The 24,833-nt window shown below is 41.0% G+C and overlaps 1 protein-coding gene across 1 annotated transcript; it reads left to right on the top strand.

Annotated features, from left to right (window-relative positions):
- Window positions 1–24,833, top strand: TBX18 (T-box transcription factor 18). Its single transcript, XM_032104979.1, has 8 exons — window positions 1–470; window positions 1,239–1,422; window positions 2,940–3,041; window positions 5,983–6,154; window positions 12,499–12,666; window positions 13,855–13,919; window positions 17,530–17,624; window positions 20,189–24,833. The coding sequence occupies exons 1-8, from the start codon at window positions 197–199 to the stop codon at window positions 20,911–20,913; spliced, it is 1,785 nt and encodes a 594-aa protein (XP_031960870.1). The 5' UTR covers window positions 1–196; the 3' UTR covers window positions 20,914–24,833.

Raw genomic sequence — 24,833 nt, 5'->3', positions numbered from 1 at the left:
CCCCCCCCAAAAAAAAAAAAAAAAAAAAAAAAACTTGGCTGATAACTCGGATTTAAAAAGAAAGGCGAGGAAAAGCCCCAGCCCCTTGCCTGCGCGGTCGGGAGGACGGGAGGGCGGCCGGCGCGGCGGGCCGGGCGCGGGTGCCGGTGCCGGCGGCCGCTGGGCGCCTGGATGCGCGGGCTGTAGGGTGGCGGGCATGGCCGACAAGCGGCGGTCCTCGCCAGGCACCACGATGAGCCTCAAGGCTCACGCCTTCTCCGTGGAGGCTCTCATCGGGGCCGAGAAGCAGCAGCAGCAGCAGCCGCCGCCGCCGCCGCCGCGGCAGCCCAAGCGGCGGAAGCTGGGCGGCGAGGACGAGGCGGCGGAGGACGAAGGGGGCAGCGGCTGCTGCGCCAAGAGCTCCCCCGCCGCTGCCATCGGCAGGACCTGCGGAGACATGGACCTGGGCTGCGCCGCCCGCGCCCCCGCCGGTGAGTGCCGCATCGCGCCCCGCCGCTGCCCGCGGCCCCGCTCCTCGGCCGGGCTCGGGATCCCGTTTCCCCTCTGCCATCGGCGCTCTGATTCCGCGTTATCCCTGTCTTTTCACGCTGCGTGGGCACCCACCACCCTTCCCGCTGGCCTGGCGGTGAGGATCCACGGCGGCCTTGGGACGCCGGCGCGGGGCAGGGCGGCTGCCGGCGGGGCTGTGGGTGCCGCAGCGCGGGGGAGCGACGGCACGGGGCTGTCCCTAGCCCTGCTTCCAGGGAGAGGGAGAAGCGCTTGTACAACACATATGTGTATATGCGCTGGCGAAAATGCATATGCAACTATGTATAGAATTATACGTGCATATATATATATATATATATGTATATACACACACAAAACACCTACATATATGTGTGTGGGCAATTTGCTGTGTGCGGACGGGAGCGCAGTTTCCCGCTGCGGGACAGAAGCCCGTGGCCAAACGAAATGCGCCGCTGGCCTCTCACCCCGGACCCGCTGCCGCCCGCCTCGGCGGGGGCGCGGTGCGGCGCCGGGGGCGGCTCGTCCCTGGCAGCCCGGCCGTCCTGCCGCGGTCCCGGCACTCGCATCGGCCCGCTACCCGGAGCCAAGGCTGCGGCCCGGGACGGGCCAGCGCAGGCCGTCGCTGCCGCCGGGCTAGCGCGGCGGCGGGTCGGCCGGGGCCGAGGGGTACCCCGGTCGCGAAGTCCGCTCTGCCCCGGCCGCTATCGCTTCCTCCGCTCTCTCCGCAGGCGGCTGCGAGGAGAGCTTCCTGGCGGCCTCCCCGCCCGCCTCCCCCGGCGGCTCCCCCAAGGGCTCGAAGCCCGGCTCGCCGCTGCCCACGCCGCAGGCGCCGAGGGTGGACTTGCAGGGCGCCGAGCTCTGGAAGCGCTTCCACGAGATCGGCACCGAGATGATCATCACCAAGGCGGGAAGGTAACGGCACCGCGGGGCCGCCACCCGCGCGCTCCCGGGGCGGGCGGGCACATCAAAGCGGGCGAAAACCGGGGGAACCCTCCAGATTTACGAGGCAGGTAGATGGCGATAATGTTAGATGGGCACGGGAGCATGTGGCGTTTCGGGTTTCCTGTTCATTAGGGCGAGGTCTGGGAGCGCCGTGCCCTTCTGGGGGGAAGCTTTTCCCCTTTCTAGGGGCTACACGTGGTAAAAACCTGGGAAGTATAAAAGTATTTGAACTTATTAGAAATTACAAAAACATATTTTATTGAATCCATATGCTACCGTCTGCATTTTCAGAGAGGCTTTATTAATGATTGAAACGCAGTCTTAAACAGCACAAAGCTACATTTGTCTTAAGAGAGTCCAGTCGGGGAATTTCTGTTTTATCTTACAGGTGCACTGAAATAACAGCAAAAACTAGTCAGCCACAGTCAGGTTTTTACCCTACTGCTTATTCAGAAATGGCGGAGATAGGATTTTTGTTTCCAGTAACGACTTTTAATTGATTGTTTTTTTAAATATATGTGTGTGTATATATATATATATTAGCACAGCAGCAAATACTGAGTAAACTGGAATAACTTTCAGGTTTATAAAATACAGAAGAGTATTTTATTAGCGTGCAGTCAGGACTTTTTTTTTTTTTTTTTTTTTGGCTTCAAGAATGAAGTTTTCTGATAAAAAGCATGCCAAACTAAGAAGGGCAGTTTTATGTTAAAACCACCTAATTGGTTAATTAATCCGTTTCTCCACAGAAGAATCTAAATCTTGAACGTTTTGGTTTTTGTCTTTTTTTTTTTTTTCCAGAAATTAGCTCGTAGATTTGTTTCTGCTTTCAATAAAGAAGTTTTACTATACCTTTCAAAGACAGAGTAGCTCTCGCACTTCACCTTTAGTAAGTTGCAGACAGGAAGTCCCGTCTCAATAAAGACCATATTGTTGGGTTAGAGCATGGCACATTGGCTTTTATAACTGCATCCTTGCGGTGTTATAATTGTATCACCGTGGATTTAGCTTTCTAAGTCGTCGCTACAGCAATGATACACCATTTTCTGCTGTCAGTTGAAACTTCGGTGGCAATTTGCCTTTTTATAAGCCTTGGGCTTCCTGGGTGGAGGTGATGTTTGCACATCTCCAGGAATACATTTCTAGCTAATATCTCAAATGGGCTTTAAATGTGTGTACTGCTAAAGTAAAGTCTCAAGCCCAAATGATTTACTGTCTAACAATAAAGTTGAAATGATGTGGTAATAGCTGTACTCCCAAAGCGTATCCCCAAACATTTGAAGCATTGTTCGAGTAAATCCACTTTGGAAATCTGTTTTGACATATCGAATGGGCCATTTCATGGCTATGTAACTATAATCGTCCAAAAGGACTCTGTAGGCTAAAAGGAAGAACGAGAAAAATCCCACGAAGCGGTTACTTTTCCTAAACAACCATTCCCGAGTCTGTTTCGTATTAAAAATGACCTCTCTCTTTCCAATGTTCAGGCGGATGTTTCCCGCAATGAGAGTGAAGATCTCAGGTTTAGACCCACATCAGCAGTATTACATTGCTATGGATATTGTGCCAGTGGATAACAAAAGATACAGGTATGGTGGCTTTTAGGCAAAAAATATATGATGTAAGCTATAGGGTGCTTGGCTGTTGGAAGAAAATATTAACACAACATAAATTAGCAGAAGATCATATTTAACTATCCTTAAAGACTCTTATTTTCACCCAGTCCATTTTAAAAGACCATATTGTACCAAGTATGCAAAAGCACTTAAAATTTGTGTTGAAGCTCTTTGTGATACATTTGCCTCACACTGTGTATGTACTGTGGCCAGATGCTCAGGTTTGGCTTTCAGAGGGCAGTTCTAGTGTGGTCAGGAAATGTTATCATATTTTATTCCTCATCCTGTCAGTGGGAATTATTTCCTATTAACAAATAAATACGAAAATTTACATTTTTCTAATGGTAAATGGTATTCACATTAATTAATAACATTAATAGCATGGATGTCTGAATAAAATACTTATAAGCTGTCTTGGTCATGTTTCAAATTGCTTATATAATTTAATTTAAAAGCTGTTTATCACTGAGATGTTTGGTTGCTTAGACTCATAGGGGTGGTGTTTCTAATTACTGTTATTTAAAGAATTAATGGCATTATTGTCTGGAGAACGATGTGAACAACAAAAGAGGTTGTTCTATGAACGTTTAGGAGTAGAAATGATGTCCTGAAGCATTCGCTATTTCGAGGGTAGTTGTGTATTGAGGGAGCTGGTTGTGCTCTGCAGAAGCCACTGGTCCTGTAGAAATGTTTGCAAGATTGGGCCCGCAGCAGTTCCTGTTGAGAGTTGAAGCCATTTCCAAGGTGTTGCTTTACAGATGCAATCCCATGCACCAGAGCAGCCAGGGGGGAAGCCTGGCCAGAGTAGTTCAGTGGAGACAGGATCAGGTCTTTACCAATTGCGGGTTTGATTGTTCTAACCTATACTTAGCATAATGTAGGGAAAACCGCTGCAGATTTAATTCTAGAACTAGGAATATTTCAGACCAAGATTAAAAGGTTGGTTCTGCAGGAATGCTGCCTTGTGTCCTAAGCAAACGCTGCCCTGTGTTTTTCCTGTACTTACCTCATTGACTGCTATTTTGTCATTTTCTCATGGGATGTATAAGACCTTAGAACCATTTTAGATTTTGTTTTTCAACAAGGGGCACCAGATAAAAGGGCTGAGGATGCCCAGCATATACATTTAGGGGAGTCTTTCCTGTCTGTAACACAGAGGAAAAAATGGTTTTTTTTTTCTTTGTACCAGTGCAGTGCAGTCCAAATGAAAACATTTTTCTTGCTTTGTGTTGCATGTATGCATTTACTTAATTTACTACAATCTAAACACATAGTTCCTAGAAGGTCTGAATAATTCATAAATTCATAGAAAAAGCAAGGTAGTAATCCCAAATTAATTAAAATGTTATACTAAAAATTAAAAGCAGTTATTCTGAGTATGAGTTGTTTAAACCTCCTTTCGTTTAAAATAATTAGTCAAACTGACCTGCACTGTCTTCACAGTGTGATACGTGGTGCACAGGTAACTGAAGTAGGTTAACAAGAGTTGTATGAATGGCAGTATTTTCTTAGCTGACAAACTTGAATTTTTTTGTATTCATGTATTAGTATCCATGCCTTTGAGCTTTCTGCTAAATATTAATATTTTACATGTATGTTTTACTTGTTGCCTCTTCTCATTCTATTCTGTGCTTTGTATTGCTGACTGCTATTTCAGCTCTGGCTGTTCGTGCAGCTTCACACACTGTCTTGCAGATCTTTAAATTTCATAGACATGACAGCAGTCACACAGAGTCTAGTCTTTAGCTGACAGAGCGGATAGCAAAACTAATGGAAATGAGGAAAATCACATCTAGGTCTGGATTTCTAGCAAAATTTGACCTTATAAATATTTGGAAGCTTAAGCTGTAGCTCAAAATGTGTATTTATAACTAAATGTGTATTTATGTGTATTTATAATTTTATTTACTTTTCTAGGGAAAGCATATATGTAGTATAAACCAAGAAATGTAAAGTAAATTAAAAATGTTACAACAGTGATCTGGGTTTAAGAATTTGTCCCCAGGAGAGAATTTCACCACCATTCTAGAATCTACTATGCAGCTTGATCTGAATTGTATGGAGTGATACCTGCATTGGATCATTTTGTTTTCTGTTCTGATTATGTTGCTTGTCATTTTCTAATAAGGAACTGAATTGTTCAAAGATACGATTTGATAAAGTCTTTCTTGTTTTCATTAAAAAATACGGCTGAATTACTCGAATTTTACTGTACTTGGAAAAAAAACCCTTTCAATTAACGCTTTTTAAACTGCTTTGTGAAGTGTCTGCCTTCAAAATAGATTTTCTACCAAAGCAGGCACTATTTTTGTCATAAAATCACCTCATCAGCATTGGCCTATCAAAGGAACTACAGACCCTGTGTTTTCATTTTTTAACCTTTTTGCAATACTGTTCAAGCCAATTAATACGGTCTACAGATATATCGAGGGCATAGTTTCAAATATTTTCATTATTTTTCCCAATCATAATGTTCTTTCCCTTCAACAGCTTTATTTATAGAGTCTTATATTAGATTCAACATGATAAATCTTCCAAATATGGAATTACTACTTAATTTGATAAAAGAAGGACCAGATTTGTTTGCTGGTGCCTTTTCAGAGCAGACCTGTAGCAGTCACTAAACTGACACCAGCTTAAAGTTCATTTTGAAAGCTAATGTTGAGACTGTGAGTGATTTTAGGAAGAGTAGGGTCACATCAGAGCATGAATTTTAACCTTATTTGTGCGGGTGCCAGAACTACGTTTTGAAACAAACAAAAAAATCTTTTTATTTATGTAAAATTGTGTCCTTTCATGTTTTTTTAATTGATGGGTTTTTGCTATGTGCATGGGCCCTAATTTATTAATGCTGAATGGGTCTAACAAATTGTTTTGGTGCTTGTGGTTAAAGGTATTTGTTTTCTTTTTATAGGTATGTTTATCATAGTTCCAAGTGGATGGTGGCTGGTAATGCTGACTCCCCTGTGCCGCCTCGTGTTTATATTCACCCTGATTCACCCGCCTCGGGGGAGACATGGATGAGACAAGTGATCAGCTTTGACAAACTGAAGCTTACCAATAACGAGCTGGATGATCAAGGGCATGTGAGTACTTGCTCTTCAGTGGCATTATGTGTAGGCACATTGCTCAGCCCTGAGAGGCTCTGACGTGCAGCTTCAGGGTGCCAGAAATAGGCTTGACTTTTCAGAGTTGTTTTGGAATTTTACTGTCCAGTTCTAAAATCTGCTTACTTTCTGCTCCGATAATTAACTGCTTATTAGAGCCTGCTGTTTTACTCCCCCCTCAAAGAGAGAACTCCTTCTGCAAAGTAAGACTTTACAAGGCTAAATTGCCTAATACAGAGGGGTAGAATTGCTGTCAGTATTTCCCACCAAGCGTGTTACTTGCAACTTCTGCTACGATCGAAAAGGATGCTTAAATTCACAAGTGGCTAGAAGAAACATTAATAGTGTGTAATAACTTCACATGAATAAAAATACACTTAAGTATTTTCTTAACCTAAGCGTTTGTGTGAAACCCCGTGAGGTGTTAATAATTGCAGTCAAAGACAAACAACGTGGGAGCTGGGTTTGCTCCGATGATGATTTATTACATACCTTATGAAGCAAGACCCTCTCACAGCTGAGGCTCATTACTTCTGAAAAAACTGGCGAAGACGTATGCAGTATGAGTGTTCTGTTTGCAAGTTCTAAATTGTTTAGTTATGACATTATCTAATGTGACAAAATGTGTTATGTTAATATTTCCTTTTCTCTTCAAAACTGTTGAAACATGACAGATGTAAGCCAGTATCATTCCAGCAATCCTTAAAATAGTTTTACTTGACACCTTAAGAAATAATTAAAAAATGAGATTTTTTTTAGTCAGGGTGAAGTCTTTGATTTTACAAACCCCTGTAATAAGTGGCAAATGTTGGCATCCTTTCAGAAGGAGCATCAAGTTCCAAGTGGTGGAGTTTTAAGATGTTGGAGGAAAGTTTTGAGACAGGATGTGGATTCCATTGTCCTTAGCGTAAACCAATTTACTAACCAAGATGCTTTGTCCTTCAAGGAAAGGAGTGAAAGAAAACATACCTGGCACAGAGCACAAAGATACCGCACTCGTCTTTCTTTATGGTTGCAACTCTGACATTGAGCCAAGTATTTTGTTAATACATAGTCTGAGATTTTTCCCCTCATTTGTGTTTGCAAATGAGATTAACAGAGGCAGGAATACAGGAGAGTGGCTGAGCTAGCAAATGTGATAACAAGGATAAAAAGGCTTCCATTTGTACAGTAGTTTTCATAATTTTATTTTGTTCTTCCTTAAAAGAAATGTGGGGGTATTCACTGAAATTAACAATGCTTTTCTTAGGATAGTACAAAAGAGGTTTTATATTGCTTCTTTCCAGAATTACAGTTACAGAGTCTTCCTTGGCAGCATCCTTTTGAGTTAAGGTTAGCATATGAAATTCCCTTAGTTTCCCCAGCATTCATGTATTTGGTACTCCTCTCAAGTGGGAGTTGTTTTCCCTGAATCCTGAGCCTATTGTAAGGGCTCTGAAAGTGAAGCAGATGCAAATGGATAAAATGTTGCTTTTCCAGCAGGGAGCTGGTTTTTGTACTCGCTGGATGCAGAGGGATGATCTGTGGGTACTGTGGTCCACCCGTGCACTTGCAGTTGCAAGCTGCCCTGCGATAAAATCTCAGCTACGCAGAGGATTGTGTTACTGTACTTTTCCATCCCAGATTTTAGCTTTGTTTTTGTTCTGAACCGAAACCTGTGGAGTGTACACAGCACACTGTTATTTGTAATATGGGGGGATATAAATTTTCTGGTCTTTAGTTAAGTATTTCAGCTTGGAAATGAGTGAAGCGAAGCTCAAGTACAGTGATTTGAGACACATTGAACTGATTCAGAGTTATGGCAGTACCCCTTCTCCCCGAAATGGAAATTTAAGTATTAAAATAAAAGGACAAAAGAAGGATGACTGTAAAATAATTTCATATTTCTCAAATCTGGGAAATTGCAAACATGTCATTCATAATTACCAGAAAAGGCAAAAGCAGAAAGCAGAAAAGTGTCTCTTCCAATGGGTACATTTTTTCTTTTAAAGCTATGGTAGTGTGGAATGCTGTATTGAAAAAGCTATGTAGCCTCTGAAAGCCTCTAGCAATAGTGGAAAATGAATAATCATATTTTGTGATGAATATAAAAAACCAATTGTTTCTCATAAGCAGGAGGAAACCATTTTTCTCAGGAGGGTACCAGGGGACGGATGGTGAATTAGAAGAGCTAGGAGTCAAGGCTGTCCCTCTAATATTTGTTCTTATATCAGATGTTCTGACTCTCCCACCCCTGTATGGAACATGGGGTATATTTTAGATTATTAGAAAGTGGGGGTTTTACCTCTCGTGTTTAGGCAGAGTGGTTCAGAGAAGCCTTGGTGGGGTTTCCACCAAGCAGCGTTGGGCTTTAGCTGTCGTTCTTTGGGAATGCTTTCCCTGCTTTCTGATTCTGGCAATTTAATCCCTGTTGGAATTGTTCCTTTATGCTTCCTGTGCTTGTCGAAGGTGTAAGCTTTTGCAGAGTAGTTGTGTTGAAATCCCAGCGGTAGGTTTGGTCTTGCAGGCATTGAGGTAGGGAGCTTGCATGATATTAGTCTAGAGCCCTTTTACCTATTCTAGAGTATTAGCTCTCAGAATGTCTGAGAGAAGTGGCCCATGTCTGTGGGAATAGAGACAGTATTTGCAAATAGGCACTAAGGTAGAGTTCCTACACAGTATTTATGTTGTGGTAGTAGTTGGTGGCAGCCTGTTCATTCCCTTTGCACTGTGTTGCCCTGGGATTAGCATTCTGTGAAAGTAGATAAGCCATCTCTAAGAGATTCACTGCCCCAGTGCTTTCCAGATTTTGTGCTGCCTGCTGCTATTTTCATATTTCAAGTGGGAGTTTGTGACTACGCAATTTTATAGTGCTGCTCAGCGGAGAGATTTTGAAGTCATATTGCACATAGGACACTCTCTGATACGTGGGTTCCACTTGCAGTCTGAGGAGATGAGGCAAAATTTGCACAGACATGTTTTCCTTGTGTGTTTCTGATCTCAAAAGGGAGTTCCAGGGTGAATTCCCTACTTTGGAAACACTGCATTCTTATAGAGTCGTTAAGACATGCACTGTGGCTTTTGTGTCTTTCATCTAAACTGTGATGCTAAGGAAAAGTAAACCTGGATTTTGCAGTTGTCACTGAAATGTGCATGGTCTGGATGCTCTTTGTTAATGCCTCTCGTCCCTCTCTCATCTGTGGAGTGAGTGCTGCATTGTAAAAGCAGTCTCTCCCTCCGGCTGGTTAGAGCTGGGTAATTTTTCTATTTCAATGCAGTTTTTAAACTGAATTTCAGTAGAGGGGAAAAGTCAATATTTTTTATGCTATTTTCCATGCTTTTCAACTGACTATTTTTTGATGCAGAGGAACATCTTTTAGCTTTTAGTGAAAATGAGGCTGTTAGTGTGTTAATTGTTCCTTGGTGGTTGGGGAGGGTTTTTTTCCCCATTTGAAAGTGGGGCGAGGCTGGAAGCAGAGGCGGACTGTAACTGCCCAGACTTGGCTCCAAGTAGCGAGCTCTGCTTACAGTCAGTGGGCAGTTATATGTTCTTGTCACAATGAAAAGCTGTGAAACGTCAGCATTTGCACTTGCAGTTTTTGTCTTAGTACAGAGGGAATCCGTGCTCCTCAGCCCCACACACTTCCCTGACTGCAGAAAGCTTGAATGCTTGTGCTTTGGAGGGAGGATAAAGGAGGATTTTTGGCAAAAACAGCAGCAAGGACCGTGCCAGTGGTGGGGAGGTGACTGTGTACTCTTGACACTGCCAAGTTGCTGGAGGATTGGCATCTCCCCTGTGAAGGAGTATCTGGCTCTCATTTGTTCTGGCTGAGATGGTTGTGCCACAGTGGTGCTCATGCTCAGGGTCGGCTCTGAGGCCTCATTGTGGCAGCAGCTCTCAGAAGCCATTGCAAAGGTGATTGCAGCTTTGTGTGCCTGTAGGTGCTCTGGTCGCCTTTGCTCTGCCTCCTACCTGTGGGGTCCTTTCTGCAGCGTCTTCTGTTTGATTGTGATTTCTTGACAACTGCTGTGGCCAAAATATAATTTTACTTTTTGTGAGAGAGGTTTATTCCCCCATGAAGTGTTTTGATCTTGTTCTGAGAGGGCTTTGTAGAGAGAGGCAGGCTCTTCAACTGTGAGTTGAATGTAATTCCAGTTCATATTTGGGAACACAGCAGGACTTCTGATTGGGGTTTTTTGGTGTTGGATTTTAAGGGCATGAAGGAAAAGTTGCTGTTTCTGCACATAAACTGTTAGATCCTGTTGGTGCTTTTAAATGTGCAAGCACTGTGAAATGAAAAGCCAGAATCTCCTTTTTGTTAGCTTTTTCTTCACAGTAGCTTTAGGTGATGCTTTGAATAATAAAGCTAAAATGGTTTTGGAGTGGATGTTGTATCTCCTTCTCCTTTTATGTCCTATATTCATATGCTGCTCTTTAATTCACAGGGGCTTTACAGTTATGCATTATTTAGAGTTCAGAGTCCTTCAGATCACTAACAAAGATCCCATTGTTAGAAGACATGGTACAAAATCAAGAAAAAAGATTATTGCTACGGATTTGCTAGTTGCCAAACAGTGTGTCAGCACAGGAAATTTCAGTATAGGACAGGGCCAGACACGTGTCTCTTAGGGGATGACATGGATCAGTTTAGCTGTAATAGCCACCCAGATAAGCAGTGGGAGATGTTCATCTCCGTGCTGCTTTGATTTCACTTGTTCTGACGTGTGAGCAGAGCTCTTTGTGACTGCCAGGGTTATCGCTGATGTGCGGGCAAGCAGTAGTTTGCACCACAGAGCTGATGGGGTCAAGTAATCCGTGTGGGAGCAGAACGTGGCGTGCTCAGTGGCATCCAGACAAATGGCAAGGCACAGAGTTGCAGGGGGTTTGAATAGTGAAACATCTTTCCTTGATCACGTCTTTTTCTGTTGCACCAGTATCTCCCCTGGTACCACTCGGTGTTCACAGGAAAACAGGATGAGGAATGTGCTGTCCTCTCCATCTTTTCATTTTGTAGATCTTTGCCACTGGAGAACTGGAAGGAGTGTTGTAAAAGAGAAAACACTTTTGCATGATAAAAAATCTTGCTCTGTTCAAGATCTCAGAAACTCGAAAAAGACTTCGTATGAGAACATCCATAGGGCACTCCCTGGGCAAATTAAATGGAGCCTATGATGTCATTGTCAAATCCTTACTCAAAGGCTAATAAAACCCCTGATTATCCAGAAACTTGCCTTACCAAAACAGGGTCATGTAATCTGGCCAGGACCAAGTGTATTAAACTAACCAAACTCTAGTTTATCCAAATGAATGTAATGTCCTCTATATTGTTTGGGTGAATGAACTTCCACAGTGTCTGGCATAGGGGCTCTGTTCAGTGCTTGAGCACACGTACACTCTGAGGCTACTCAAGGAGCAGGAAATTAAAAAGCTTCCCCAGAATGTTGATTAGTAGTTCCACAGGCCAATAGCCATAGGACTATTTATTTATCAAGTTACTAATTTCTTAGGGCTTCCAACAATAATAGTTAAACTTAAAATTTTTTTTATTGAAATCTTCTATTTTAATAGTGGTTAGCTGAAGTGGAGTAAAATAGAGGAAAAATTCTGTATTTGCAATCTCCTCTAAAATTGTGATGCAGTACCAAGAGGTATTTGTGTGTTTAATTTTATGCCCTATGAGTTCATCCACTTCTTTTTTATAATTTATTTTTGATTGAGTTTTTGTATGTTGGGAGGGGTTTGTTTATTGAAATTCATCGTCTGTATTATAAATCAATTCCTATTAACACTTTGGAGTTTTGGATTTTGGTATCATTTTACTCTTAAGTTTATGTTTCTTCAAAGTGTGAGAGTCTCAGCTTGTGTTCCAACCAAGACTTGTTTCCAGCCTTTGGGATATAAGGAAAAAATTGCTCCAATAGCATATCCTGAAGGTTCCAAAAACAAAAGGCAAATTTCTGCTGCTGTTAATCCTGTTAGATCAAATCCAGACTTCAGTGGAAAAAAGTGACAAAACTTTCATAATTCCAGTGGGACTTAGACTTCACTCCTGATTTCTCTCTTTTTTTTTTTCCTCATTTTTTTGAGCCAGTTTCAATTGAGCCAGTCTCTGAATTTGGAGCTCCTGAGTCGTAATTTTTAAATGCTTAGGGTTGGCAATAACATAAATGCACAGGGATTAGACTACTGTAACGAGAACCTTCAGAGGTTAAAGAAAACATTTGATTTCCAGTAAGTGGCATGGTAAACACATACCATAACCTGTTCCAAAAAGCTCTTAGTCCTGAAACAGCAGGGTGTCCTTTCTAATAAATGTTATCTTTTTCCTTTCATGACTATGTAGATTATCCTTCATTCTATGCATAAATACCAGCCTCGTGTGCACGTCATCCGAAAAGACTGTGGTGATGATCTGTCCCCTGTCAAGCCCATCCCTTCAGGAGAAGGGGTGAAAGCCTTCTCCTTTCCAGAGACAGTTTTCACTACTGTCACAGCATACCAAAATCAACAGGTAATTTGGGCTTTCTGATTAGCACTTTACAGGCTTTTCAGAGCAGTCCAGAGACATAAAAGATAGGAGAAAAGCAAATAGTTTTATTGTAACTCTTATTAAAATAAAATTATCTAAACCCTTTTTGTACAAGTAGCTTTCACTGGTAGTATTGCTGCCGTGCCTGGAGGCTATAGCTGAGACTTCGGAGATGTTGCATGTAAAAAATCATTCTTATTATGGAGATCACACAGTCTAATTAGCATGCTTAATGGTGTCTTGATTATAAATATAGCATTGAAGAACAGGGCAAAGAGCAGTCTGATTTTTAAAGGTGTTTCTACACCTTTAAATGTAGATACATGTCTGGATAGAATTTTTAAAGCACTTTTGTTCCTGACTCCAGTGCTTTTAATACTCCCAGGACCTTAACAGAGAAGCTGAGTTCTGAAGAAAGTTTCAGTAGTTTTTATTAACTGCATACAACTTATATTATTATGGGCAATTTATCTGGATCCACACAGATTCAAAGTCAAAAGTAAACTGCAGGTTGTATCACTCAGCTGTTTCTACCTCTCGTTGAAGTATTAGCAGACGTAATGACACCACAGTGAGTGTTGTGACATTTTATTAATTCTACATAAATTATTGCAGCTGTATTTTTTGAAATTACATATGCATTGATATCTTTACAAAGAGAAGGGCAGGAGAGCCACATAAATACTGAAATATAAGTATTTGGTGACTTTCCCATTTATTAAAATAAATTACAGTTATTTGGGGTGGGGTGTATTTTGCTGGGTTTTTTGGTTGATTGGTTGGTTTGGTGTCTTTTTTATGGAGGATAATAACCTAGAGATAATCTTTCTTTTCACATTTCCTTCTTGACCAGTACAGAAATAAAATTTAATTTAAATTTTATTTCAGTCAGACAGTGTACTCTCCTAGGTGAAGAATGAAATTTGCCTCAAGTTTTTCTCAGTAATTCCAACTGCCATTTGGCAACTTTAAATACCTATTAGTTTCTCTGGGGATCTGTAAAAATAATGATCAGAAGATTGGTCCTTATTTTGCTGTTTCAGGACAACCATCTTAAACCATACAAATATGAAGATGTTTCTATTGTCAGCTTACTTCTGTCAGAAGAGTTGTTTTCTCTGCTACTTACCTAAGTTGAAAGATAGTAATTTCTCTTAATCATATTCACAGATAACTCGTCTGAAGATTGATAGGAATCCATTCGCCAAAGGCTTTAGAGATTCAGGCCGTAACAGGTAGGTGTTGGGAAGGAGCTGGGCTTGTTCCTGCTGACAGAATCAGTTTGTGAAGGCTGTTCAAGGTGAACACTTGTACTTAGACACAAACTAATTTGAGAGCTCGTACTCCTTGAGGGACCACTCAGTAATGTTCTCTATGGTGAGCTCACTTTGCTACACCTCTGACCATCTAGGTCAAGAACAGGCTGGCACTCATGAACTCAAGCTTCCTTTCAGTGGAAGCAGTGAGACACCATGAAGGCTGCAAATGGACTTAATGTATCCTCAGGTCCGTGATTTCATGCTGCGCTTGAAATCTCCTCTTTCTCCTGGCTGGAGACACAAGTTACAGATACCCTTCTCAAACTCTAAGCCCAGGTTCTCTTGCATGGAAGTGGCATATAGCACAGATGGACGGCTTGTTTCCTCCTAAAGGGGGAGAAACTGCTTTGTGCAGTAACCTTACATTGAGTATACTTGCCTAGGAGGTGGAAGACCTGTGTTCAAGGGTCTACTTAGTCTAAGAAGTTTTAAATCCACTTCCTAGGTGAATACCTTTTCTAGCAGGCTATAGAAGACCTTGAAATGAGACTGGTTTCCACCTCTTCTGTTGCGGATGGACTGATTAATTGCTTATTCTCTCTTGATCCACGAATCTTTCAAAATTGCAATGGGAAATCTGAGTAGTGCAAAGTGGAGATTTGGGTCTGGTCCAGGCTGCCAGGGCTGATGAGGTATTTTACCCAACGACTGTTTAATGCAAGCTAATTAAGCCTGCTTTGAATTGTATGTTAAACCATTTCAGCTAAAAAAGCGCAGTATTTTATTGTGATGTATATTATACTTCAGTTCCAGCAACCACATTGCATTTGGTGTCTGCAGCTGCTATATTTATGACAAGCCTTGCAGAGAAGGGAGCAGACTGTGTGCTGGTAGGAATGATCAGAGAGTTTCTTTTTGATAGTTACTTTATTGAGCTTGTCTGTTAGCAGATGCTACAGCATTAAAGCCTGTTTTGTGCCTACACCTGATTTACATGCAAGCTGAGACTGGACAGCAAATGAGAGTAGTTTTTAGAAGATGAATACTTACAGAAAGGATGAGGTTTTTGTAAAGACTTACAGGCGTTCACTGTTAAGTATCTTTTCAGTATCTTTGAGATTTTGTCTTCTAGCAAGAAATAATTATCCATGCTCTGCAGCCCAAATGGGATGTCCCAGGCACTGACATAAATAGAGTTTGGCAGTCCTTTGTAGCCTTCTAGTTAGAAATTAAGTGAACAGCAGCTTCCAGGTAAATGCAGTGTCTGAAGCAAAACATGCTCTGTGTACTTTAGGAAGAAAAGGGTTCCCATACGTGCCCTGTTTGAAAGCTCTCTCTCATAGACAGTGTCTCTGTTACGCTTGCTCTTTGCAGAACTATAAGATAAGTACTAAGGAACTTCCTAAGAAGTGTGAAATCCTGATCCTCTGAAACGTACAAGTTTAGGTAGACTTGGAATTTCTTCCATTATGTTATATGAAACAAGAGAAGATACCCTTTAAAACAGAAAGGAAAGAACTGTTCAGAAACCAGTTTTGAACAGGTCTTAAGATGGCAGGACAGCTCTGGTATTACCTGAGGACAGTGTAAGAGTACTGCATCTGCAACTGCACAAATACAGTTATGGGACTGGCTGTATCCAGAGAGGTGTTTTCTGTTTGGCTGCTAAGAATAGTCTGGTTCAGGCATTAGAAAAAAAGCTGGATATTTTGTATGGAAGACAGTTATTTTTTATGGAAATGGATTAAGAAGGCCAGTCCTGAAGGAAGAGCCATCATCTGTAAAATATTTTGGAGCAGCCTTTAAATGAGGTCTGAGTGCTTTTACTCTACAAACACACTCGTTACAGAATTGACTCTGCAAACTCTTGTTTGCTGCAAATTGACATTGCTTTACTGAGGTCGGTATTGCTGTTTTCTTTTATAGTCTGCATTACTGGGTAAGTGTGTTTGGGAATTCAGCTCAGAATTTTAATTGTCAAGGAAAATTTCTATGCATTTATTCAGTCCGTTATTAATTTACTCTGTTACTAAATACTGAAATTAAATGTTAAGGTTCTGTTACTCTCATTGTTCTAGCTGGTAGGTTTATCATTGAGGCATTTTAGTCTGCAACAAGTTTAAAAAAATACTGTGGTAAAATTATACCCAGCTTTTCAGTATTGCTTTAATAATTGCAGCTATCTTACTCTGCACTGCTGCGTGCAGTAATTCTGTTTAGCTAAAAATATGCCCTTCTAGGTCATTCCTGTTCAGTCCCACAGGCTATTTTACAGAAATCAGTAGCTTCACCTTTTAAAAACATTCCCTGTGCATTTGCAAAGTGCAACAGAATTTATGTGCTGAGAATAGTTTCATTCTTCAGGTGGGCCTTAAGTTTGACCCTATAAAAACTTTTACTCAGGAAAGGACCAGAATTTCTCCCTTTAAATACTTTGGGAAAAACATAACTGTTTTGTTAAATAAACTTGGGCATTTGATAGCGCAAATTAGGGTGGTGATAAAATGTGGAAATTGTTCGAAGGCATCTTGTATAAATTATCACCTTGGCTACACTCCTCCAGGAGGTGGCTTTTATCTCCACTTTAACTAGAAATGAAAATTCACCATTACTGCAGAAAATTAAGGCTATCTTTTTAGTCCAGGTTCAGCTAATAAATGCTTCATAAATGTTTCCTGACAGACATTTGTGCTCCTGCTGGAAGGAGCAGTATCAGAACATGTTGGTTGCTTCACATCAGGCTATTTGCATAATTCAAGTTTACAAAGTGCTGCTGCTCGAAGGCAAGCCCTTGTATTTGGTGTGTGCCTGATGCTGACACTTAACAGGCCTCTGGGGCCCAGCAGCCAAAAATAACACCAAAATTATACCTCTAAGCATATATACCTCTGAGGTACATTATTCATAAATAATTGTCAGAAAACAAATGGGCCTTTACATTCAGGAAACAGAGATTCTTCTAATTAGTGTCTGCCACCATTGTCTACACAGTCACTTCTGTTTTCTCAGGACACTGGCAAGAAAATAAACGAAGACTTTTAGTTTCTAAAGGCATTTTGCTTAGCAGGTAGTAACCAAGACAACGTTGCTTTATATGTGATTTTAGTAGCAAAACATCTGTACACCCATGCCTTGCTCATGTTCTGAGTGTGATTTTCCAGCTCATCAGTAATGACTGGGAATTCTGTTTTAATAGAAGTTGTCAGCGGATTACCTTTTTTCTAGGAAGAAATAGCAGAACATCCCTCTGGATGATCTCTTTAAGAAATATCATACTAGCAAAACATTTAGCATCGTTTTAGCCAAGTCTTCCCACTCAAACAGCTGTCCCAAAAGACCCAAAATATTGAAGTAGAGAGCCAGGCTTGTGGAATTGGAAAACACTTTGTGTGGTGTCAGCCCAGTGATTGCAGGTCTCTGTGGTCTCGTGGATAGGCTGTAAGGCTCTTTTCTAAAATGCAAAGTCAACTTCAAAATAATCCTGAAATCTTACTAATTTTTATATGTTTCTGAGGTAGACTATCCAGAGATGTGTGGCAAAATACAGGTTGCTTTCATGACACCATGATTCTTTTGTTCTAAATAGAATGGGACTGGAAGCTCTGGTAGAGTCTTACGCCTTCTGGAGACCTTCCCTGAGGACGCTTACATTTGAGGATATACCTGGGATACCCAAACAAGGTAACAATTGTCTTTGTGTTCTTTCAAAACAAAAACCAAAGAAGATGAAGCTTTGCCCATCATACCTTACGTAAGTCTAGGTAAGTGTGTCACTTGCAAGACAGAAACAACCAACTAACCACAGTGCACCCATCCCCCCATATCAGCTATTCTAAGTTAGAAAACGAATGCTAACTCAACCACTGTGGCAATAAAAATGTTAGATTGTAAACAAAAATCAGATCACATGTGGAGGAGAATGCCAGTTAGACAAGAATTGAACAACCTGTTCCTTAGCATTATGCTCTGGCTAGTTACAAAAGGTAGAGATCACTTACAGATAACTTCTGTTGTACACACCCAAATCCCAGTGTAGGAATCACTTGTGTTTTTAAGAAAAAAAAAAAAAAAAGGAATTAGAATAGAAATGTTCTCAAAAGGAAAGAAAAAATAGTAGGGCGCTTAATTTTTTTTCTTCTTAGAACCCCTTCTTGATTCTTAAAGACCTGCAAATTGTTCAGTAAGTGGGCCAACAAACTTTATCTGCATCCTAGAGCTTAAAAAATTGGATCTCCTCTCCATTTTGCTTTTTCCTGCTCCTCACTCTTTGTTGGAAACCTCTTTGTTTCCACTTTCCCCATTGTGCAGGTAGTGTCATAAGTGAGAAAAATATTTAAATGGCCTATTTGGACAGAGAATGGAGTCTCTGTACTCTTTTCTGAGTTCTTTTATTTCCAGAGTACACCAATGCATGTAGAAAACCTCTCAGCCTTTTCCCAGCTAAATCAGACATATTGCTCCCAATTCTTCACATTTTCTGCTACCAAATTTACAAACATCCAGTCTGCTTTCTTGATAATGACTGCAAAGTTGTTAAACCTCCTCAGAGCAAAAATCCAGAAAATCCAGAAATTCAAAAAATCACTTTTGTCAGCTTCTTAGTTCACTCCTTCAAGAGATCTTGAGCATCAGTCCTTGATGTGGGCAACTAAAAGGTTTTGTGCCAAGTCAGAGATACATTGAGTGAGTGTTGGCAAAGTTTTGGGTGGAGCATGGGGGTGAGGGGTGGTCTCATCGGAGAGGCCTTTAATGAGAAGTTAGATTGAGACCTGAAATCCCTTGTAAAACTCTGTAAGATTGAAAGGCAACTGATGATGCAGGCAATCTGTTTAGGAAAAAGACCAGCTTCATTGGCCGTTTGTATGTAGGAGCATTGTTTGAGAGCACAGGAACTGCTGCTATGAACGTCTCACTTCCTTTTCTGCTGTTACCTGAGGTTAAGAAGATTGTTGAAGTTACTCTTGATATTCTGAGGATGGAAACTGGGATCCTTGCAAAATCTGTAGCCACCTATACCTTGGACATAGAGACTTTCCGAAAGACCCCATTTGAAATTTGTCCTGGTTGTTAATGCTGAAAGTGCCCACCTTCAGGTAGTGGAGGCATTGATTGAGATTAAAAGAAAAATATGTCTTATACCAGGATTTCTGTAATGTGGCTGTGTCTAATGGTGCTTTGTGCTTGTGGTATCCTGTTAACAGAGAAGAAGCAGCAGGCAGTGTTCATTAATAATGTATTTTTCTTTTTACTAGCTCAGCTATTATGATCAACTGTTAGCTTATGGACAGCATTTATTTCTTTGCAGCATCAGGCTGCTTGATTGTTAATGTGATTCGTAAACAGGAGGTCTTCCTTTTTAAGTGTCTTCTGCCTGGGAGACTATAAAAGGCCCCAGTAAATTTTTCTACGCTGAGTTTTCAGGAAGATACAATCTTTTAAGAAAAGGAAATGTTTCTTGCAGCTGGGAAACTTTCAGTCCTGAGAAAAGGCTTCACCTGTAGCAAGCAGTGTGCTTTCAGGAGCATTCAGCACTGGGATTTGTAATGTAAAAAGTTCTGATACCAGTAAATTAACAATTTTCAAACAGTTGACTCCCAATCTACCTATTCAAGGAATGAAGCAGCTATGCACATTGTTCAGCCTACACTTTTCCTGAAGTTGTTCTGAACCTTTTTGGTTGTTCTCAGAATTTTCTGGTTTGAAGTCAGAAATTTTTTGTTCTGAAGTTTTGTTCTGAAGTTGGGAACTTTCCTAAAGCTGTTATCTGTGAGAGCCTCTGTCATCTGAGCTAAGGAGCTGGTTCCTCATGTGGTGCTCTGACAGTGACAGTCAGGCAGAGAGTGCTTGAAACCCATTCTGAACTGTAGCAAGAGCATAGACAAGCCAAAAATCATAATTTTGCAGAAGGCGTCCTGTGATGTGGTACTCACTTGGTTACATCTTGACTGTCATGCAATTTCCTTCCATGTCATATAAGGAGCAGTTAACCTTTTGGGCAGGAGCTCTAAGTACTGAGTGATGGCTGTAAAAATGTAACTTCGGTTCTCTTTCTTGGTCAAGGTGTTTCTTTAGATATATGCATGTGGTTTACTCACACATCCTCCTGCACATGTATGTACAAGTTTTTAATTGATTTGATTTGGATTCCATCTCAAGGGTTGTTATAAAAGGCAAAGGTCTTGATCTGTTACCTAGGAAATGGACCTTTCCCAATGTGCTTCTTACACTGTAATATTCTCTTCCAGGAAATGCAGGTTCCTCTACTTTACTCCAGGGATCTGGCAGTGGAGTGCCATCTACCCACCCTCACCTTCTACCAGGTTCCCCTTGCTCATCTCCAGCCTTCCACCTCAGTCCCAACACTAGCCAGCTGTGTACCCTTGCTCCAGCTGACTACACAGCTTGTGCCCGCTCAGGCTTGACCCTGAACAGATACAGCACTTCCTTGGCTGAAACCTACAACCGGCTCACGAACCAGACCAGTGAGACCTTTGCACCCCCAAGGACTCCCTCCTATGTCGGTGTGTCGAGTAGCACAACTGTGAATATGTCTATGAGTGGCAATGAAGGGGATGCATTCAGCTGCCCGCAGACTGGCTTATCCATGCAGATTTCAGGGATGTCTCCACAGCTCCAGTACATCATGCCTTCCCCATCCAGCAATGCCTTTACTGCTAATCAAACCCACCAAGGCTCCTACAACACGTTTAGACTGCACAGTCCCTGTGCGCTCTATGGATATAACTTTTCCACATCCCCTAAACTGGCTGCCAGTCCTGAGAAAATCGTTTCTTCCCAAGGAAGTTTCTTGGGGTCCTCACCAAGTGGAACCATGACGGATCGGCAGATGTTGCCCCCTGTGGAAGGAGTGCACTTACTTAGCAGTGGGGGGCAGCAGAATTTCTTTGACTCTAGGACCCTAGGAAGCTTGACACTCTCGTCTTCTCAAGTGTCTGCACATATGGTTTGATGAAGCCTTTAAGTAAAAGTACAGTATGTTTGGTGTCTACAATGTATTTCTTTTGGAATATGAAAGGACACTCGATGTAGCTTGTAAAGTGTGTGTATATATAATATGAGAGGAAGTTTCACTAAAATTTTGTCTTGCTTGTGGCCAGATTATTCTCCTATTTTGAGTTACACAGAGTTTGCTGGAGTGCAGACTGCTTTAGTTTTCTGGTATAATACACTTAGTTGTATAACACGTTGGGACATATGCAACAAATTAAGTAAGGCTTCCTCCCCTTTCCCCCTCCTCTGTTCTAACCCTTTAAAGAATGAAGTGACACTTGGAGTATTAAACAACACAAAAAAGCCCACTTACATTTCCTACTAGCGAGTTTCTTTAAAACATTCATACAATAAGCTGATGCACCAAAGGCATTTTACAAGTTTCTTCTCTGTTATAAGGGATACAAAGGGTATTTGGGCTTCTTAGTGTTAAGCATCAAGCATCCAGCCTAAAATAGAAGTTTAGCTAATGGATTATTTACAAAGTAAACGGAATGATTCGTTTGCCTTCTCATGATATGCTGTTTTTAGCTTATCAACAGCACAGCATTGTCACTAGGATTTGTTTTTTTCAGCATTAGTCTAGATTTATGATTATATATTTGAGACAAATAATGCGTATTCAAATTGTGGTGATAGGAATAATATAAACCAACAGCACTAGAAGCAGCATTCCTTTGTATGAAATGAACTTTGGGGTGCTTAATTTTTGTCAAAGGAAGGGCTTGATGCATTTTTTCCTCCATAAATATTGCCTATAAGACATTTACTGGACAGTAGGATATTCTAATGTATCTTTGTTTTTGTATTTTTACTTTTTTAAAGGAAAATGCAGGTTTGATTTAGGAAAAAAAAGTGAGCAGGATAAGAAATTCCATTATTGGTTTTACCTGTTTTGTGTGTGATGTGTTTTGGGTTTGGTGTTTTGCTATTTTTTTGTTGGGTTGGTTTTTTAATGAGGGCGAAAGGTCGTGCATCCTGAATATTTCAAAAATGTATCACCTGTATCAATAAGGCAGATGACCCAGTTTGTCCAAAAGTGTTTCTGGAAGCAGAACGTTGTCATAGCTGCCTTCCTGTTGCTCTGGTTTTGTCCTGGAATTGGACAGGTTTCTTTCATTCCCACCTCTGGTTTCTAAATGGCACTTGTAAGAAAGTAGATCACCATCTGCTCCTGACCAGACTTCTCCAGAGTGACAAGGACACAGAGAGTCATTTACCATGGTCAAATTTCTGCCCTCATCTGCACCTGCACAGCCCAGGTGTTTATCAGTCCTCCCACAAAAGCTGCCTCTCAGCTGCCTGTCTGTCAGAGCTGAAACCCAGAGGTTCAAATTTTAGTGCTTGAGAGAACAGGTCATCTTCAACAGTATGCTAATCCTCATTTATATTGTGCAGGTGATGTAAAGGCATTCTAAGGTGGGTACAGATGTAGTTGAAAATGCTTCCCTAGTCAGCACTGAAGGAGATTAAGGTCTTTCAGGTTTTATGTTTGTTGGATTTTTTTGGTGAAGGTGAATTTTCATGTTTCTCAAGTGTTCCTATATATTTTCTGGCAAATTGTGGGCTTAAACACTCTCACTTCAAGAAAGACTCATTCCAGCTAACATTTCTTCAGTGAGATGGAAATAATGCGTGCAGAAACAGCCCTCTTGCTACCTCTGCTTACTTGGGAATAGAACAGCAATCTTTATGCCTCTGCCTGAAGAAGACTTTATTTCTATCAGTTATATATCTGTGTCTGTTAAAGATATGTATAAAGTTCTCATTCAAAGTTAGAAAGAGAAGAGGATTCAATTGAGGTGATGTGGGCTTGCTTCTTTGCTGTCTCAAACTTCCTAAGTGACCTTTCTGAGTGAACCTAAATTCTCTCAGTCTCTATTAGATTTTTTTCCTTCTGAAAAATGTGGTAATAGCACTTCTCTTCCTCTGAGGAAGGGGTGACAGTACACTGAAAATGAAGATCATTACGTCCGCTGTGCTGTGGACAGTATGTTACAGATGAATGGCTGGGTAGGGTTCATATATGAGGATAATGAAGAACATGCGTGGTACTTGGGCTCTGTCGCTGGTCTTGGCAGTGCAGCGTCCTTTGAGGCAAACTTCCTAGAAAAGACCTGCAATGCTAAAAGCACTATTCAAACTCATGATAATGGTTTGTGAAATGGTTCTAAGGTGTGTAGGTGATGGGCAAATTTTCAGCTGTCTAAATTGTCATAGATCTCTTGGTTTAAATTAAGAAGTGATTTGTGCTTAGTTATTCCTGCTCTAGCCAAAACTGAAATTTTGCAGTTGGAAAAACACTTAAGTGGAAAGATGGTACAAGTAATCTGTACTTGAAAAAGGGTAATTACCCGTATCAACTTAAGAGCTGTGACTGGGTAGAAATGTGGAAGAGCTAAATCATGCATGTTCCTATAAGGAAAAAAAAAAAGGGTCGTGCATGGATGTTCATGGTGGTGCTTCTGTCAAGACTATGTACTTTATTGTCTGGGAATTTTTTAGAACTGGTCTCTTATTTTTCCTCAAATTATTCTTATCATATAACCACACAATATCATTTCATTTGTTCCTTAAAATTTGAATAATATTGTAAATACTGGTTTGTCATTGTGAAAAGACTAGCTTTTTTATCAATACAGTAAATGCTATATATGCATTATAACTATAATGATATATCTGTATTTTACAAAAATGCCACAGAAAATATATTAAAGTGTGTATTCAAACACTTTTTACTACATTTGGAAAGCTGAGAGGCTTGGGCCTATTTTTTTCGCTACAACTTCAGCAAGACCAAAGACAGTGTCTCTAAGGTAACCTCTGAATTTCAGAGATTTAATACAACAAGCTCCAACAAGTACGCAATTCTTTAACCATCTGCAGCTGAACCTCTCTTATTATTTCTATGCAAAACAATCGCCCCAACAGATGCTGTGTACCAGGAGATACTCAGGGTGAAAGCAGAGCTGTGAGGTTTTTATGTGGGGAAAAGGGACTGAGCTGCTTGCCAGGGTCTTTAGCCGGTAATGGAACTTTGGTACTTCCTCATAGCCCATGTCATCCCAGCTCCCAGGACCAGTTCAGCTGCCCTGTATCAACTGGATTTGAGAACTTAGCACTCCATGTGGGCAGTTTCTTGGGCCAAACTATTCATGTTTTCTCTCTCTGTATTTCTTTGGTAATTTGCCCTTTAGTTCTGCTAGTTCTAAATGCAAAGAGCCATTGATTTTGAAGGCAGAATTTACAACCTATAATCATCTTGGCCTACTGTTACTCAGCAATGAGCACCATTTCTCCCCCCAGAAATACTATTATGCATAGTGGCCTTATTTCCTATTGTACTGCAATAAATGATTCCATGTGACATAGGGCACAGGGCCTGAAAATCTGATTCCTTCAGAGACTGGGGTTTCATAGTCACTTAACACCAGCATTGTTGCAAATGACCAGAATTAGGGCAAGAGAAGTAGGCATGAAATGCTTGATCATAAATATCAGGCCTCCAGAGAGAATGAAAGCTTCTGTTTTTAATAAGAGAACAGTCTTTTTTTTTTTCTTTTCTTTTTTTTTTTTTTGAATATCACAATCAGACTCTTAAGAGGGCTTACTTCTGCTTTGGTGAAGAGACAACTGGAGCAACTTGAAAGTCATGGACATTGCTGTCATTAATACTAGTATGCCTGTACCTTAAGCAGTTCAAGAAAAATAAATATAAATCATCATCAGAAGTAGCTCACAAGTTCTATGGGTATATTTGTCTTGTAAAGATAAAATATCTAATTAATCTGTGTAGAAGTGTGTTTAAAAAGGTTTCAATTTATCATAATAAATTAGTGCTTTTTTGGGGCTGACTCTGCACTTCAGATGACAAAACTA

The sequence above is a fragment of the Corvus moneduloides genome, chromosome 3, assembly GCF_009650955.1.
Source record: "Corvus moneduloides isolate bCorMon1 chromosome 3, bCorMon1.pri, whole genome shotgun sequence".
In the NCBI taxonomy this organism is placed as follows: domain Eukaryota; kingdom Metazoa; phylum Chordata; class Aves; order Passeriformes; family Corvidae; genus Corvus; species Corvus moneduloides.
This window is presented reverse-complemented; position numbering and strand designations above follow the sequence as displayed.

What these genes read in the sequence shown, in the direction of transcription:
- TBX18 (XM_032104979.1), top strand. Translation starts at nt 197, where the DNA reads ATGGCCGACAAGCGGCGGTCCTCGCCAGGCACCACGATGAGCCTCAAG. An exon ending in GTGGATAACAAAAGATACAG is followed by an intron (nt 3,042 to 5,982) that starts GTATGGTGGCTT and finishes TTCTTTTTATAG; the next exon opens with GTATGTTTATCATAGTTCCA. An exon ending in AGAGATTCAGGCCGTAACAG is followed by an intron (nt 13,920 to 17,529) that starts GTAGGTGTTGGG and finishes TGTTCTAAATAG; the next exon opens with AATGGGACTGGAAGCTCTGG.